Source organism: Pararge aegeria, chromosome 9 (genome assembly GCF_905163445.1).
Source record: "Pararge aegeria chromosome 9, ilParAegt1.1, whole genome shotgun sequence".
Lineage (NCBI taxonomy): Eukaryota > Metazoa > Arthropoda > Insecta > Lepidoptera > Nymphalidae > Pararge > Pararge aegeria.
The window spans coordinates 6,825,692-6,839,132 of NC_053188.1; the positions used below are offsets into that span (position 1 = coordinate 6,825,692).

The 13,441-nt window shown below is 36.2% G+C and overlaps 1 protein-coding gene across 4 annotated transcripts in view; it reads right to left on the reverse strand.

The window, feature by feature from the left end:
* The window catches only part of LOC120626394 (fasciclin-1), a 149,105-nt gene extending 139,340 nt beyond the window's left edge, over positions 1-9,765 (reverse strand). For all 4 annotated transcript variants that reach the window (XM_039893914.1, XM_039893912.1, XM_039893913.1 and 1 more), the window contains exon 1: positions 9,584-9,765. In XM_039893914.1, the coding sequence (XP_039749848.1) occupies positions 9,584-9,691 (108 nt within the window). In that variant the 5' untranslated portion in view covers positions 9,692-9,765. The remainder of the gene's footprint in view (positions 1-9,583) is intronic.
* Between the last annotated feature and the right edge of the window lie 3,676 nt (positions 9,766-13,441).

The following is a 13,441-nucleotide window of genomic DNA, read 5'->3' on the forward strand; positions in this document are numbered from 1 at the left end:
GAAAAGTTATTCTATTGTTTGAAACCGTAATACTATCTCGGAGGAACCAATGATACGAAGTCATTATGCCTGATGAGGGTATTACTTGGAAATCGAGAGCAATCCCAGAACTTGATAGCCATGTAGTGTTTTTGTTAAAATCTCTTAAATCAAATCAAATCAATAGTAGTTTACATTAATTATGGGTAATTTCATGTATGTTTATATCTTATTTGTATTTATATGTAATATATTCATATTTATATGTCAAAGGTATATTTATGGATATATATATAAATTATTTATATATTTGTATAATTTTTAAATCTTATTTATTGCACCACCTACCTCTTTTTTATGTTTTTCCCTTTTACGCATTGGTTGCCTGGAAGAAATCGCAATGTAGCGATAAGGCCACCAAATTGTACTCTGTTGCTATGTATTTATGTCTCTGTAACTACTTTTTTTGTTTGTTGTACAATAAAAGTGTATTCCTTCATTCAAATCCATTAATAGTTATTTTTCCATTTCATTTCACTTAACGGACTTCAAAAGCCTTAATATAACATATTTTCAACATAACGATCATCTGTTTCAATAGTTTCATTCCATTCAAGTTTGAACTACAAATAGAGGAATTTTTCCTATCCCTAGATTTCTAAAATGTTTTCAGAACGTCAATGGTTCGTTGGATTCGTGATGTACCTAGATAATGGGAATTAAAGTGGTGACCTTTTACTTCGACAATTTGAGGAAGTTGCCTGAATTCTCAGGTCAATCCTAAAGGTCGCTAATAGCCTAACTTTTCTTCTTCCAATCGTGAAATAAATTACTTAAAGTAAATTGACCCAAAAATGCATTCTTCGCGCGCAATGATTTCATCAAAATTTCACTTATCGGATTTTCAGAACGCGCGAAAAAAAATAACATTTAAATTAAAAATGTAATAACCCCCAGACTTTCTATAAAGTGCAGTTCAATATAATACCAGTCAAGCCTTTTGTTTTGATACGCATATTGAGAGAATAAAAAAAAAAAAGGATACTTCGATATATTGTGGCGGCGGCCATCTTGGACCGATTTTCATCAAACATAGCCAAGAACACTGAACTAATTCACTTTTCAAACAAAAAAAACATAATCAAAATCCGTTCTTCCGCTCGGAAAATACAATGCCACAAACAAACACACTCACAGACACGTCCAACATATAATACCCGGTCGTTTTTGCGTCGGGGGTTAAAAAGCAGCCTGTTATTCTGCCCTTTAATCTGTCTCAATACAAACAATTTTGGCAATTTCTTGCTCTACTTCCACATTAAATAAGGACAACCCGACAAATACGCTTAGGTATTTATAGTATTAGTCCATTATCAGATTGTAGATCCATTAATACGAAGTAATAGGTAATGAACAGATGTTAACATCTGATTGATCTGCTTAATTATATTTCGAGAGTATTCGACTTAAGCGTACTCGATGTCGTTTATTATGCCAAGACTGATTGTGCTTAAGTATGCCTTGATTATCAAACCATAACCGGCTCACTACAGAGCACGGGTCTTCTTATACCCTGGTTATCCACGTTGGCCTAGTATTGATGCACTTTACACGGTTTTGAAAAAAATTTGGAGAACTCTAAGGCAAGCAGGTTTCCTCACGTTTTTTTCCTTCTAAAAATTACAGGTGCGTGCCGTGGATCTTCCAGTTGGAACGCCGATGTTGTAACCTATTGTTACCGAGTATTGAGTCACAAAAATATGTATATATGATCGATCTTTGTTTCTTATATAAAATTATTAATGCTGGTATTGATTTATAAAATTTAGCGGACAGGGTAAGATTGGCCTAAGTATAATGCGAGATCTTATATTAAGGATAAGCAAACTTTTAGGCCTAGATTCACAAAAACTAATCTAGGCAGCTCCGCCCGATACATACTCGTAGAATTGTCTCAGCCTACAATTGTGCATTTAAAAAAGCGGATTTAGATATTTTCATAATTCTCTGAGTTTTAAACGCAAAATTAAAAAAAAACTGTTTACTACTTAATCCTCTTTTATTTCAATTTTGATATTTATTATATAGTATTTTTTTTTTCCAAAGTATTATTTTCTTTATATTATTGAAGAAGGTCTAAATTTCATAATGCATGCAGAGTAAGCCTGTAAGTGGGGTATACAATGTATAATTCATAATATTACCATTATGTTTATAATAGATTTAAGGTATTGTATAATATATAACGTTGTTTTCCTATTAAATAAATAAATATATTGTAGTTTATAAGGCACCTACTAGACACCAGTGGGGGACTACGGCCTTAATTCTCATTGTGGGAGGAGGCCCGTACCCTGTTATGGGCCGGTAATGGGTTGATATGATGAAGGAACTAATTAATCAATTTGCAACCAAAATGTTTGTACTGATACGCAATTATTTACTATATTGTAAGTGATTTTGGCATCATCTCACAAAGAAAATAATATGTATGGCCACTTCATAAGAGCCAGACTGAAAGAGGCTTATTTGTTATATATTTTGATTTTATAGAATCACAACGTAAAGCATTTTCATGTTGATTATAGCAGGTGTTACCGGAAATTTTTATACCTCGCCACAGTCGTGCCTATATTTTGAACCAAGAGAGATATCAACTTGAACTGTACATTTTATTTTGTAGCCCTACATGTTAGTCCGTGAATGCAATCTCACCTGGTTGTAGGTAAGTGATAATGCAGTCTATGATATAGCGGATGATATATAGATGTAGCGGGCTAACCTGTGTGGGTATATCAGTTATAAATAAATAAGTAAATAAATATACTACGACAAACACACATCGCCATCCAGCCCCAAAGTAAGCGTAGCTTGTGTTATGGGTACTACGATGACTGATGAATATTATTATGAACATTATACATAAATACTTAGAATATAAATATAAACACCCAGACACCGAAAAACATTCATGCTCATCACACTAACATTTTCCAGTTGTGGGAATCGAACCCACGGCCTTGGACTCAGAAAACAGGGTCGCTGCAAACTGCGCCAATCGGCCGTCAGTTATATTACCCCTTATCGGATTGTAAGCCTGATCGCGTAGCGGTACGTATTAGTCGGTAGGGTGGTAACTAGCCACAACCAAAACCTTCCGACAAATTTCAGGAATTAACCCGGGCGAGCAGGAGGAGCCAGGGAGGTAGCCACACTGACTGCATTTACGAAAAAAGCTTAACCAACAGGCTGGGGGAAATTGTCATAACATCCAGGTTTATAAAAATGCACTGCACAAAAATAACCAAAATGCCCTTATACTCGATACACAAGAGATGAGACGCATTTTCAATTAAGGGTTAGGTCGCAGACATACGACCTGAGGCACCTTTATACCGAATGTTTGTTAGCGCGTTAGAACCGCAGTTAGAACGTACGCTACGCTAGCATCGAGACTAGTTAAACCAAAGCAAGTAAGCCATTTCAGGAGGTTTAATGGCTTTTACTCCCATTATAACATACTTGTACGTACCTCTGCCTATACTGACATAAACGGAATAAAATAGAGGAAAAATAACAGTTTTAATAGCATACAGTGATTATTTCATTTAAATCGTATTTGTTTACAGCTTTGTCTTATTATTAGGACTAGTGGTCCCCAAGTGGATGAAATTCAATTATAATTAATTTGATTTATAGGTGTACACAGAATTAAGAACATACAGAAACCGTTTACACGTGTAATATAGCAAAAACCACTCCGATTTAGAAGGGTTTCTCGAACAAACGGTTAGGCACTTCATACCATTTAGCAGATGACAGTAATTATTTTACATTTGATGTTCGAAGCGCTCACCATAAAATGTGAAAATGGGAAAAAGTTCGTGAGCTAGCAACATTCCAGGGGTGAAGTGAGAGGTGCGCGGGGCGTTGCGCTTTTTGGACACAATGCACTGCCTACAATAATGGCTGAATGAGGATTCTGTATGTTCTTAATTCAATGGTTTGAACATTATTGGTTCTATTGGCAAAGATTATACGTCATTAATAACATTCAATTTAGTTGTATTTCTAAAAAAAATTAAAGTTGGGTATTTTTATAAAAAAAAACTAGTGTAACAATATCTTAAAAGGACTGTCTGATCAGTAGCTTCTTCTATCATTTACAAAGAGTAGTAATCTTCAAAACAAATTTAATACAATATTATTTACAGTAGTAATCGAAATGTAAAAAAAGACACATCGAATGAAAAATACTTTTAGTGGAATAATTAAATTATCGTAGCTATTCTGGGTCAGAAAACTTCTTTTAGAAAGTAAAGAAATGGCAATTCTATACATATTTTCACAAAAGGCATTTTACCTTTTGGACTTTTGTCAATGCATCTTCAAATTCTTAGACATTAATCAATATACATTTAGATAACGCATTCAAAATACCTACGTTATATTATTTTAATCATATAAATGAGAAACAACCTGAATAAGCTATTTTAGACTTGTATGTACCTATCATTAAGTCAACAAAAGGTTCAGAAAGTTTTAATAGATCTCCAGATGTTACTTCTAGCTTAATTTATTTTCATAGAACTCGTTCCTTAGTTCTATTAGCTTTATGTGACCAATTAGCAGTTAAAACGCCTAGACGGTATAGTCTTCCGGGAAAGAGAGCGTTCACATACTTCCTTGTCCAATTTCATTACATGCACAATCAGTGAGGTTTTTCTATGTTTGGCGTTTAGAGGTGGCGAAAGTGCAGTCCTTGAATTGATTCACGGTTCAGTAATTTTTAAAACGACCTGTTCTAAATTGCTCAAGTAGATGTTTAGTCTTACTTCGTAATACGAGTATAGCTTAAATATAATCTGCCTAATACCTCGTATTATACGAGGTTTTTACACTGCATCGACACTTTATTTATTACTAAGTAGTATTAATTTTTTTCTTATCATCATCATCATCATATAAATATCTATCTACTGGACAACCCCTTTTTTAGTTGAGACGACGGAACGACAGAACCGGCCTGACAGATTAACGTGCTTGCTCAGACACGCGGGTGATAAATACAAAGTAAGGAAATTTAAGAATTTCTTGTTAAAAACTCAATACCAATTTCATAATTTAATTATCTCCCACACAGTAGAACAGTAGAAGCGCATATCTTTTAATTGGAGGTACCACGTTCGATTCCCAGAAGGTGCAATTTAGAAATTCATAATTTCAGAACTCTGGTCTGTTAGGAGGCTTGGGGGGTGTATGATAACTACCCTGCCGACATAGACGTACCGCCAAGCAATTAAGCGTTCCGGTACGTTGTCGTGTAGAAACCAATTATATGTCTGTACCCTTAGTCTCAACGATCTAGGTTAAATGTAACCTGCCGTACTCCTAACAGGTTAGCCCGCTACCATAGTACACTGCACCATCACTTAGGGGTGAGATTGCATTCGGGGGCTAATTTGTAGTGAATCCATGAATTCGAATCTAGAACCGCTTGTTTTGTATGTAAATATGTTAACTAAATAATTATCAAGATGATGACGTCTTAGATTGATTTTCAGATGAATCCTTTTGTTGAGTGCTTAATGCCTTATTCTTAAGTTAAGGTTGGTTAAGGCATTAAGCAATAGGTTAAACCAAATGAGTACCTATTTGCTTTACCCACAATATCCCTTAATAACCTTCATAATCACTTTTAATAAAAGTTTTCGTTCATTATGCGAAAGCGTCAAACTTTGTCTGCTTTTGTCGTGTAATCAAGATATTGACGTTCAAAGCTTGTCAACCAGCATCGCTGGAAGCCTCAGTTCGCAAAATGTAGAGACTTTCAACGCGAGAGTTCTATTTGTTGATTTCAATTTAGATAGATGAAAATAACTCAGATGGGCGGCATTCGGGAAGCTTTGAGATATATTTTTGTCGAAATGCCGTAGTGTCTAAAAAATTGTCCCCAATATGGTTACCAATCATGAGCTGCTTTTTTTTCGACAATCTTTCCCGCTTTCTGAGTTTCAACACTATAATGTTTTTTATCCATGTCCTTTATTCTGATACGTGCCGCTAGGATGTGGAATGCAACTGTGTTTCCTGCCACGTATAACTTAAGTACCTTCAAGGCAAGAGTGAATAGGCTTTTTTCAAGCGTGCTCCAACCTAGACCTCATCGTTGCTTTCTAAAGGGCATAATTGTCGTGAAGCTCTGGCCTATTGTTAAAAAAAACAGAGTACTGCTGGACTAAAGGGATGGTTTGCCCATAATTCATACTTCGGGCAGAAGGGTCGCAGTAGATGGTAGAAGTACCATGAAGAACGTTGCTGCCCGTTCTGCGTTATATTCCCTATGTCGCCTCGTACGACACCCGCGGCTTGAGGACAGCTGTATTCTGATCTGCCGTCACCATCCGGCACCCCGACCCCATTTTTCTGAGTTAAGGGCGTTGTTACAATATATGGCCATATAGTTTTCACTTTCAACTACAGCTTTTATCCTTTATTTAAACCTCTTGGGGATGAAATTTAAAAAGTCCTATAGTCCATAGCTTTACTTAAGAGTAAGACTAGCAAATGCAAAAAAAATTGAATATTTAATTAGACCTAGCTAGTCTAAGGCGAGTTTAGATACTAGCGCGTTAAACAAACCAAAACAGTGTCAGAGTCACAGAACTCACAGTCGTATTATTTTTTAGTGTTGGTCGAATAAGACGTTGTATTCCAAAGTGCGGAACCCTCAAAATACGATTCATTCTCGCACTGCATTAGATATTATCTAATTATTATTTCATTCAGACAATATTATACATTCCGTGCTTGCGTATTCACATTAAGCTTATTGGAATTCTCGATCAACGTACTGTGAGTCATAGGTACTAACGAATGTACTTTGTCGTTTAGTTGTGGATCGTAATAGGCCTGGTGGCTTTAACAAATCTTATTACTGACAAAGTGGAGTTATAAGACCTATTTAATAGCGTATAATGATGTAATTACCTACCTATGAACCTTTACTTAATTGAATTATTAAAGTAAGTAGGTCCTACCTTGGCTACTGTAATAGATAGGTACATAGTAGCTGACCTGCTCATGTTTCGCACGGGTAGCTTTAAGGCATGTACAAGCCAACTCGTCCATTCTGCATCCGTGGCGTTCAAATTTGCGACCATGGTGGTTTGATTGGTTGAAAAATTGATTGCCTTGCTATTAAGGACGAGTAGTATGCTTGGTTATGACAATCTCTAGAATCTGAAGACATATCATCATCATCATCATATCAACCGATAGACGTCCATAGGTCTGGACATCCTTTCTCCGAACTATGTGCCCGGCCCATTGCCACTTCAACTTCGCGACTCGTTGAGCTATGTCGGTAACTCTGGTTCTTCTACGAATCTCCACATTTCTGATACTCCGAGCATAGCTCTCTCCATCGCCCGCTCAGTGACTCTGAGCCTTCTAATGAGGCCCATAGTTAAAGCCCATGCTTCAGAACCATAGGTGATTACTGGAAACACGCACTGTTCGAAGACTTTCGTCTTCAGGCACTGAGGGATTTTTGAGCTGAAGGCAGAGCATGCAAACTACGTGCAGGGTGGAGTGTTAGGATGAGTTCAACTTGCGGGCAAGCTATAAAGGCGTACTTTGTTCAGCCCGAGTCATGTTATTAGCGCTTACCTATACGGAACGCACATACGGAACCTAGTAACACATTACCCGCCATTACTGAGCACGGGTCTCCTTTTAGAATGAGAAAGGTGTAGACCGTACTCCACCACGTAGGCTAAGTGCGGATTTGGTGGACTTGGCACGCCTCTGAGAACATCGTGGAGAGCTCTTGGACATGCAAGTTTCCTCATGATTTCGTTCACTATTAAATCTATATAAGTGATATTTAACTCCTAAATCGCACATAACTTCAAAAAGTTAGGGGTGCGTGGCGGGGTGCAAACTGGGTCCCCCCGAAGTCAAAGGATAAATTTATTTTTACTTTGATGTTGAAATAATTTGGTAGACTTCACTTAACTTTTCTAAGTGTGAAGATAATCTCAAATCAAAGTCTTTACTTAAGGTAAGAATTTGCTTATCTTCTCTGTGCTTGCAACTTCGCATAGCGGTTCATCGAATGTACTTGAGAATCATTTCCATCTGCTTGCAGTAGTTTTGACGAAGTTTGTTATCCGCTGACACCTTTAATAAATCTTAAAAGTTACCAAAGGGAGTCTATTACATGCATAAACTTAATAGTACCTTAAATATGATGTACCCTTAAAATTTAACTCAATTGAATTAACCTATACAGCAAGTTTTTATAGGTAGGTTTAAGTAGGAAGTTTCTTCATTGGTTCTCGTAATAGATAGCTAGATATCTTGTTGCCGACTTGTCCCTGTTTTGCACGTGTGGCCTTTATGTTAAGGGCAAACCAACCACAGTGGTTAACAAATTTGCATTCAGCGTAAGGCTAATCCCAAGACGTGTTGATAAGAGCAAATCTACTCATTAGTATTAGTAAAACTTGACATTCTAGGGCAGTTAGGTTGTACATTCTGTTACGTAACAGATAGGAATTTAGTTGCTGACGTGCTCTTGTTTCAGACTCCTTTAAGTGAAAGACAGACCATGCGAATTGCGTCCACTGTTACAACTGCGTCCACCAAACCATCATCGTCAGTTTATTCGTCAGGACTCAAATTTACTATTTACTGCGGACGCTGATTAAACAGCATTTAAACTTTATTCCTATAAATTTATCCGCCATCGGCATTTCAAACCATAATCAGATTTTTGATCATTGTTGGAAAGAAAAAAAAAAAAGTATTTCATCATATTTATACTTATTTTAACAAACAACAACGAAACTGACCAAATAATGGTCGCCCACTCAGCTATAATGTTAATTTTCATTATATAATCTCCAGAGCTATTCCGGCGAATACCTTCGCTTGATTAAAAATAAACCTAATATTATCTGTATATTTTACCAATGCAAAAAACCCTAATGAAATCCATTCATGTCTTCACAGATGCAGATGGCGCGTATTACTGGTATCTTTCTAACAAGAAAAAGTAAAGAGTTGATGGCAACAATTGTATTCTAATAATCTAGTGTTAATCACTAATAATAACTAATCAATATAATCGCTACATAGTAATTCTGATTCTTTTAGTAATTCCATGTGTACATGAAGTTAGTTTATAGGTAAGTACGCTTTTTGTAGAACGTCCCTCAGACACAAACTCTACAAATTAAGCTTTGTAGCTTTACTTAACCAACTCCACTTTCGATAAAAAATCTTTCATATCACAAATTTCCACGCCACGAATTTTCATTCTCAAAATATAAATTGGTACCTAAGTAAAGTATGCAACAACAGAGTTCACAACAGAAACTTGAAGAACAAGTTGCTCACTCCCGCGTACCAAAGTAGCTAACTAGTCTAGAAAAGCTCACGGCAATACATAAATACATAATTTGCGTTCTCGACTATTAAGAATTTACATAATATATTTTAAAAATTAAGTATGTATTTGTCCAATAAAAAGTGTATGTAGTTAGCCGGCTGTTCGAAACTTAAAAGTTATTCAAAACTTTGTCAACTGTTTCGTTACCTGAGAAAGGTCCGCATCCTCCCTAAGTTTCTCGGCAATGGTCGGCTTCCTGTCAGCCACAACGAAGCCCGCATACATCACTAACAACAACACTTTTAGTCCTCCCATTTTCGAGTTTCCAACTTCACTTATTTCACTTGTAAGCACTCGCGGTTCATCAGAGGCTACGCGCGGTAGCAGTGGACGCGCGTCGGTAAATGCCGGGGTACGTTCCACTGAGAGGCTATGCGTTGACGCGGCCTCTATCTCGCTCACGCATACGTGATGGGCAAATTGGTCATCAATCGCGCCTCATTCAAATAAAACGTTACAAAATACTGGTAAATAACGGCTATTTTTTTACCATACTAATATTATTGTAAATTCGAAAACTTCTTTTAACTTTTCATGCTAAGATCACTGAAAAAATTACTAGAAAAGTTGGCGCGGAAAAATACATCTCTTACTGGGAAAGGGCAAAGGACTGAATTGGCAAAGCACCCAGGCGAATGCTTGACAGATGCAGATAAGTACAAATCCTTCATCATACCATATTTTTTTTGTGTGCATCTTAGCTCGGATAAAAATTACAAACGCAAATGAAGGTCCGGAAAACAGCTAGTATCTAGGAATACCCCAATGTATGGTCTTCTGACATACATACATATATTATGTTAAAACATTATCCGCCAGTAGATAGGTAAGAATAACTTAAATCCTATTCATTCGTAAGCGCCTCACTTGAGAAAGTCTGAACAGATTTCGGTCATTTATTAAAAAAAAATTTAATTAGTCGGGATAAAGATTATAAGGAAGCAAAAACTGGAATTTACAGCCATAGGTGTAATATGTTTCAGAAAAGGTTTAAAGAGGAAAGTAATAGTTTGTTATAATTGCGAATTAATTTGATCTATCACTTAATTGTACTGTTTATGAATATGTAAAAATCATTTTCTCAATATTATTTACTCAACGGTCCCGGCAACCTACTATTAGACATAATATGGGCAATTCTAGTGGTCGGGGTCTAAGTCGGGTGCCTGAGGTATCTAAGGAGAGTGCCCACTGTTATATATGAGTATGGTGCCTGCAGTGAAGGCATATGCGTGTGGGTGACGCCTGATCACATAACAAAGGATCCAAAAATCACATTATTAGAAATTGTCGTAATATCGATATGCGAGTAAGCCAGTGGGCATTTTGTAGCACTTTGATACTTTAAGTAATGTTTGCACAAACTTTTATTTTAAATTACCTACTTGTAGTCTTAAGAGCACGGCGTCCTGTCCTAAAGTAGTCTTAATGATATAGGAAGTTCCCCGTCTCCCTAATAAATGTCACACAAGCTTAGGTCTTAAGCTAGAAAGCTTTAGCCAAACTATAACAGTATACTACGAAGCTTATATTGCCTTAGGTACCTACTAGGTATTTGTAGTACCTAAGGCAATAAAAGGTACTATGTATTACCCTTTGAGTTTTGGTTCCTAATGCCATGGTAGACAGCTTAATTGAAGTATCCATGTATGTATTCATTTGTAACAAGTGTAATCAAAATTAATCCATCTACTTATTTAAAGATAGAAATAACGGTTTGATTTAAAAAATCTTTTTTGCTAATCTAATACATTCCTGCATATCAAAAGCTTTTTTGCATATAAAACGCATCCTCATTGAGGAAAGTTATTCAGTTTTTAAATTATAGAGTCGCTTCATCTGCCTGATGAAGCGACTCGGTGGGTTGGGGTATATAGCGGGAAACTTAACAGAACTTGTAAGAAGTCGCAGGGAACCGCTAGTAAGTACTGTCAAAAGAAAATAATTATAAATTTGGTGCATTAAAAATAACCTATTGCGAGGTATCGGCAGAGGTAGTTTATAATACACTGTAATGCTATAGGCGTGCAAATGATAAAAAAACAAATTAACAATAAATCAATAAATAAATAATTCTACTATACATGAATCATTAATAATTAATCATCAATCTGAGGACAAAATTGAAAAAGAGGACGTTTGCTATGCCACAATTTAATTAAGCTCTTTTGGATTTTAACAGTCGCTTCATAGGAAATACGCTCAAATTATATACCTACAGATTGTCTAAAGAATGCCAAATACTCTTGACTTAAAATTTAACCTTGCAATAATGCTACTATAATGCATTTCAAAACAGCCAGGCTGATATATTGTGTACCATAAGACAAGACAATTGACCGCGTTATATTCAAAATAAAATCTCGAAATAATATTTCGACAAACATGTAACTACATTAAAGAGGCATATGTCTTTATATATTGGATAGAAGAAGGCGTTACTTTACGGAAATCCTCATGAATTTCCGCAAAGCGATATTTTCATAGCATAAATCTTTACTAGAAAATTTTGAACTTCTCATAATTAGCACATACGAAATATTTGACACTGAGTAGATACGTCTCAACAGGAAATTCCTGTTTAAAATGCGAGACCCGACAGAGCGTTCTTACCTTGTTTTTGTAAGAGGTCCATTTTTACCTGACTGCCAGCGCGGCGCCATGGGTCGCCATTGTTAAGGTAATGTCACCGATAAACGTGATGGGAACTGATTAATGCCTTTTGTTGTTATTTATACGTTACTATAACTGTTGCCCTGTTATCTGTTGTGACTTTGTCTGCGTTTGTTAAGGTTTTTCTACGGCCCTAAATGTATCTTATCTCTATTCGCTCCATGATTTTAGCTATGTTCCTAATTTCATTGAGATAGTTTTTTTAATAAAGCTTCAATGTTGATTTGCAAGTTCGACTAAGGATAACTTAGTTCGATAGCCAGATCAGGCAAAAACGGTTTGGTAACTACTCTCAGTTCTTACCAGGCCCACCAGGCCGGAAATAAGAACGAACGGCGTATTTCCACCCCAGTGCCTCGAAGAACTTCATCAACTGTTTGCCCTGATTTAATTATTACTAACATAATTATTGTTAAAGCCCACCAACCCATATTGGAGCAGTATCTATGGTTTAATTTGGTGATGAAAGGGACTCAGAATTTCTTGCCGGCTTCTTCTCGGTAGAATCTGCCTTTTCAACCGGTGCAGTACAGTCCGGACCGGACTGGTACAGTCACTACAAACAGGCATACTTGACGTTTCAAAAATGCCGATAGTAAGCCTACTTGAAATTAATTAATTAATTAAACTTAATTTAACACATCACGACTAGGGTACATTTTTAACCTTCAAGTCTTAAGACTAAAAAAATAAACACTTATATTACCTCTCGGAGATCATTGAGGTATTACTAAATGTTTATTTTGCGATTGATAATATAACTTTGTAAATTTGTGTCATATAAGTTAACTTATTTTATAAAACGACTCAGATTCTAGTCTTTTTAAATTGAACTCGTATCTTTAAGTCGACGATAATAGCGAGTGGGCCTTCATTTAACAGTTCATTACTGTAAAATGGGGGCGATTTTAAAAAGCCTTGAAACTCTCTTTCATCAGTCATTTAAGCTCCTTATTTCTTTCTCCTTCACGACTGGAAACGTGTTTCCAAGTGACACATTAATAAGCTTATGATGCTGTGTATATTACTAAACTAAAAGCCGAAGTGCGGTTTCAAGTAGTTTTAGCCGGCTACAACTAGTTGCGGCTACAACTAGTTGCGGCTACAACTAGTTGGGGTTTAACACTTGGTTAAACCTAGGCGTATCCTAATTATGTAAGGCCAGTTAACAGTGAGCCTGTTGCATAGATAACTAAATCTAACTTTTTTGAATGAATGAATACACTAACACACTTTTATTGTACACCACAGAAATACATATACAACAGAACAATAAGGTAGAACGTACAATTTGGCGGCCTTATCGCAAAGGCATACGAGAAAATGCTATAC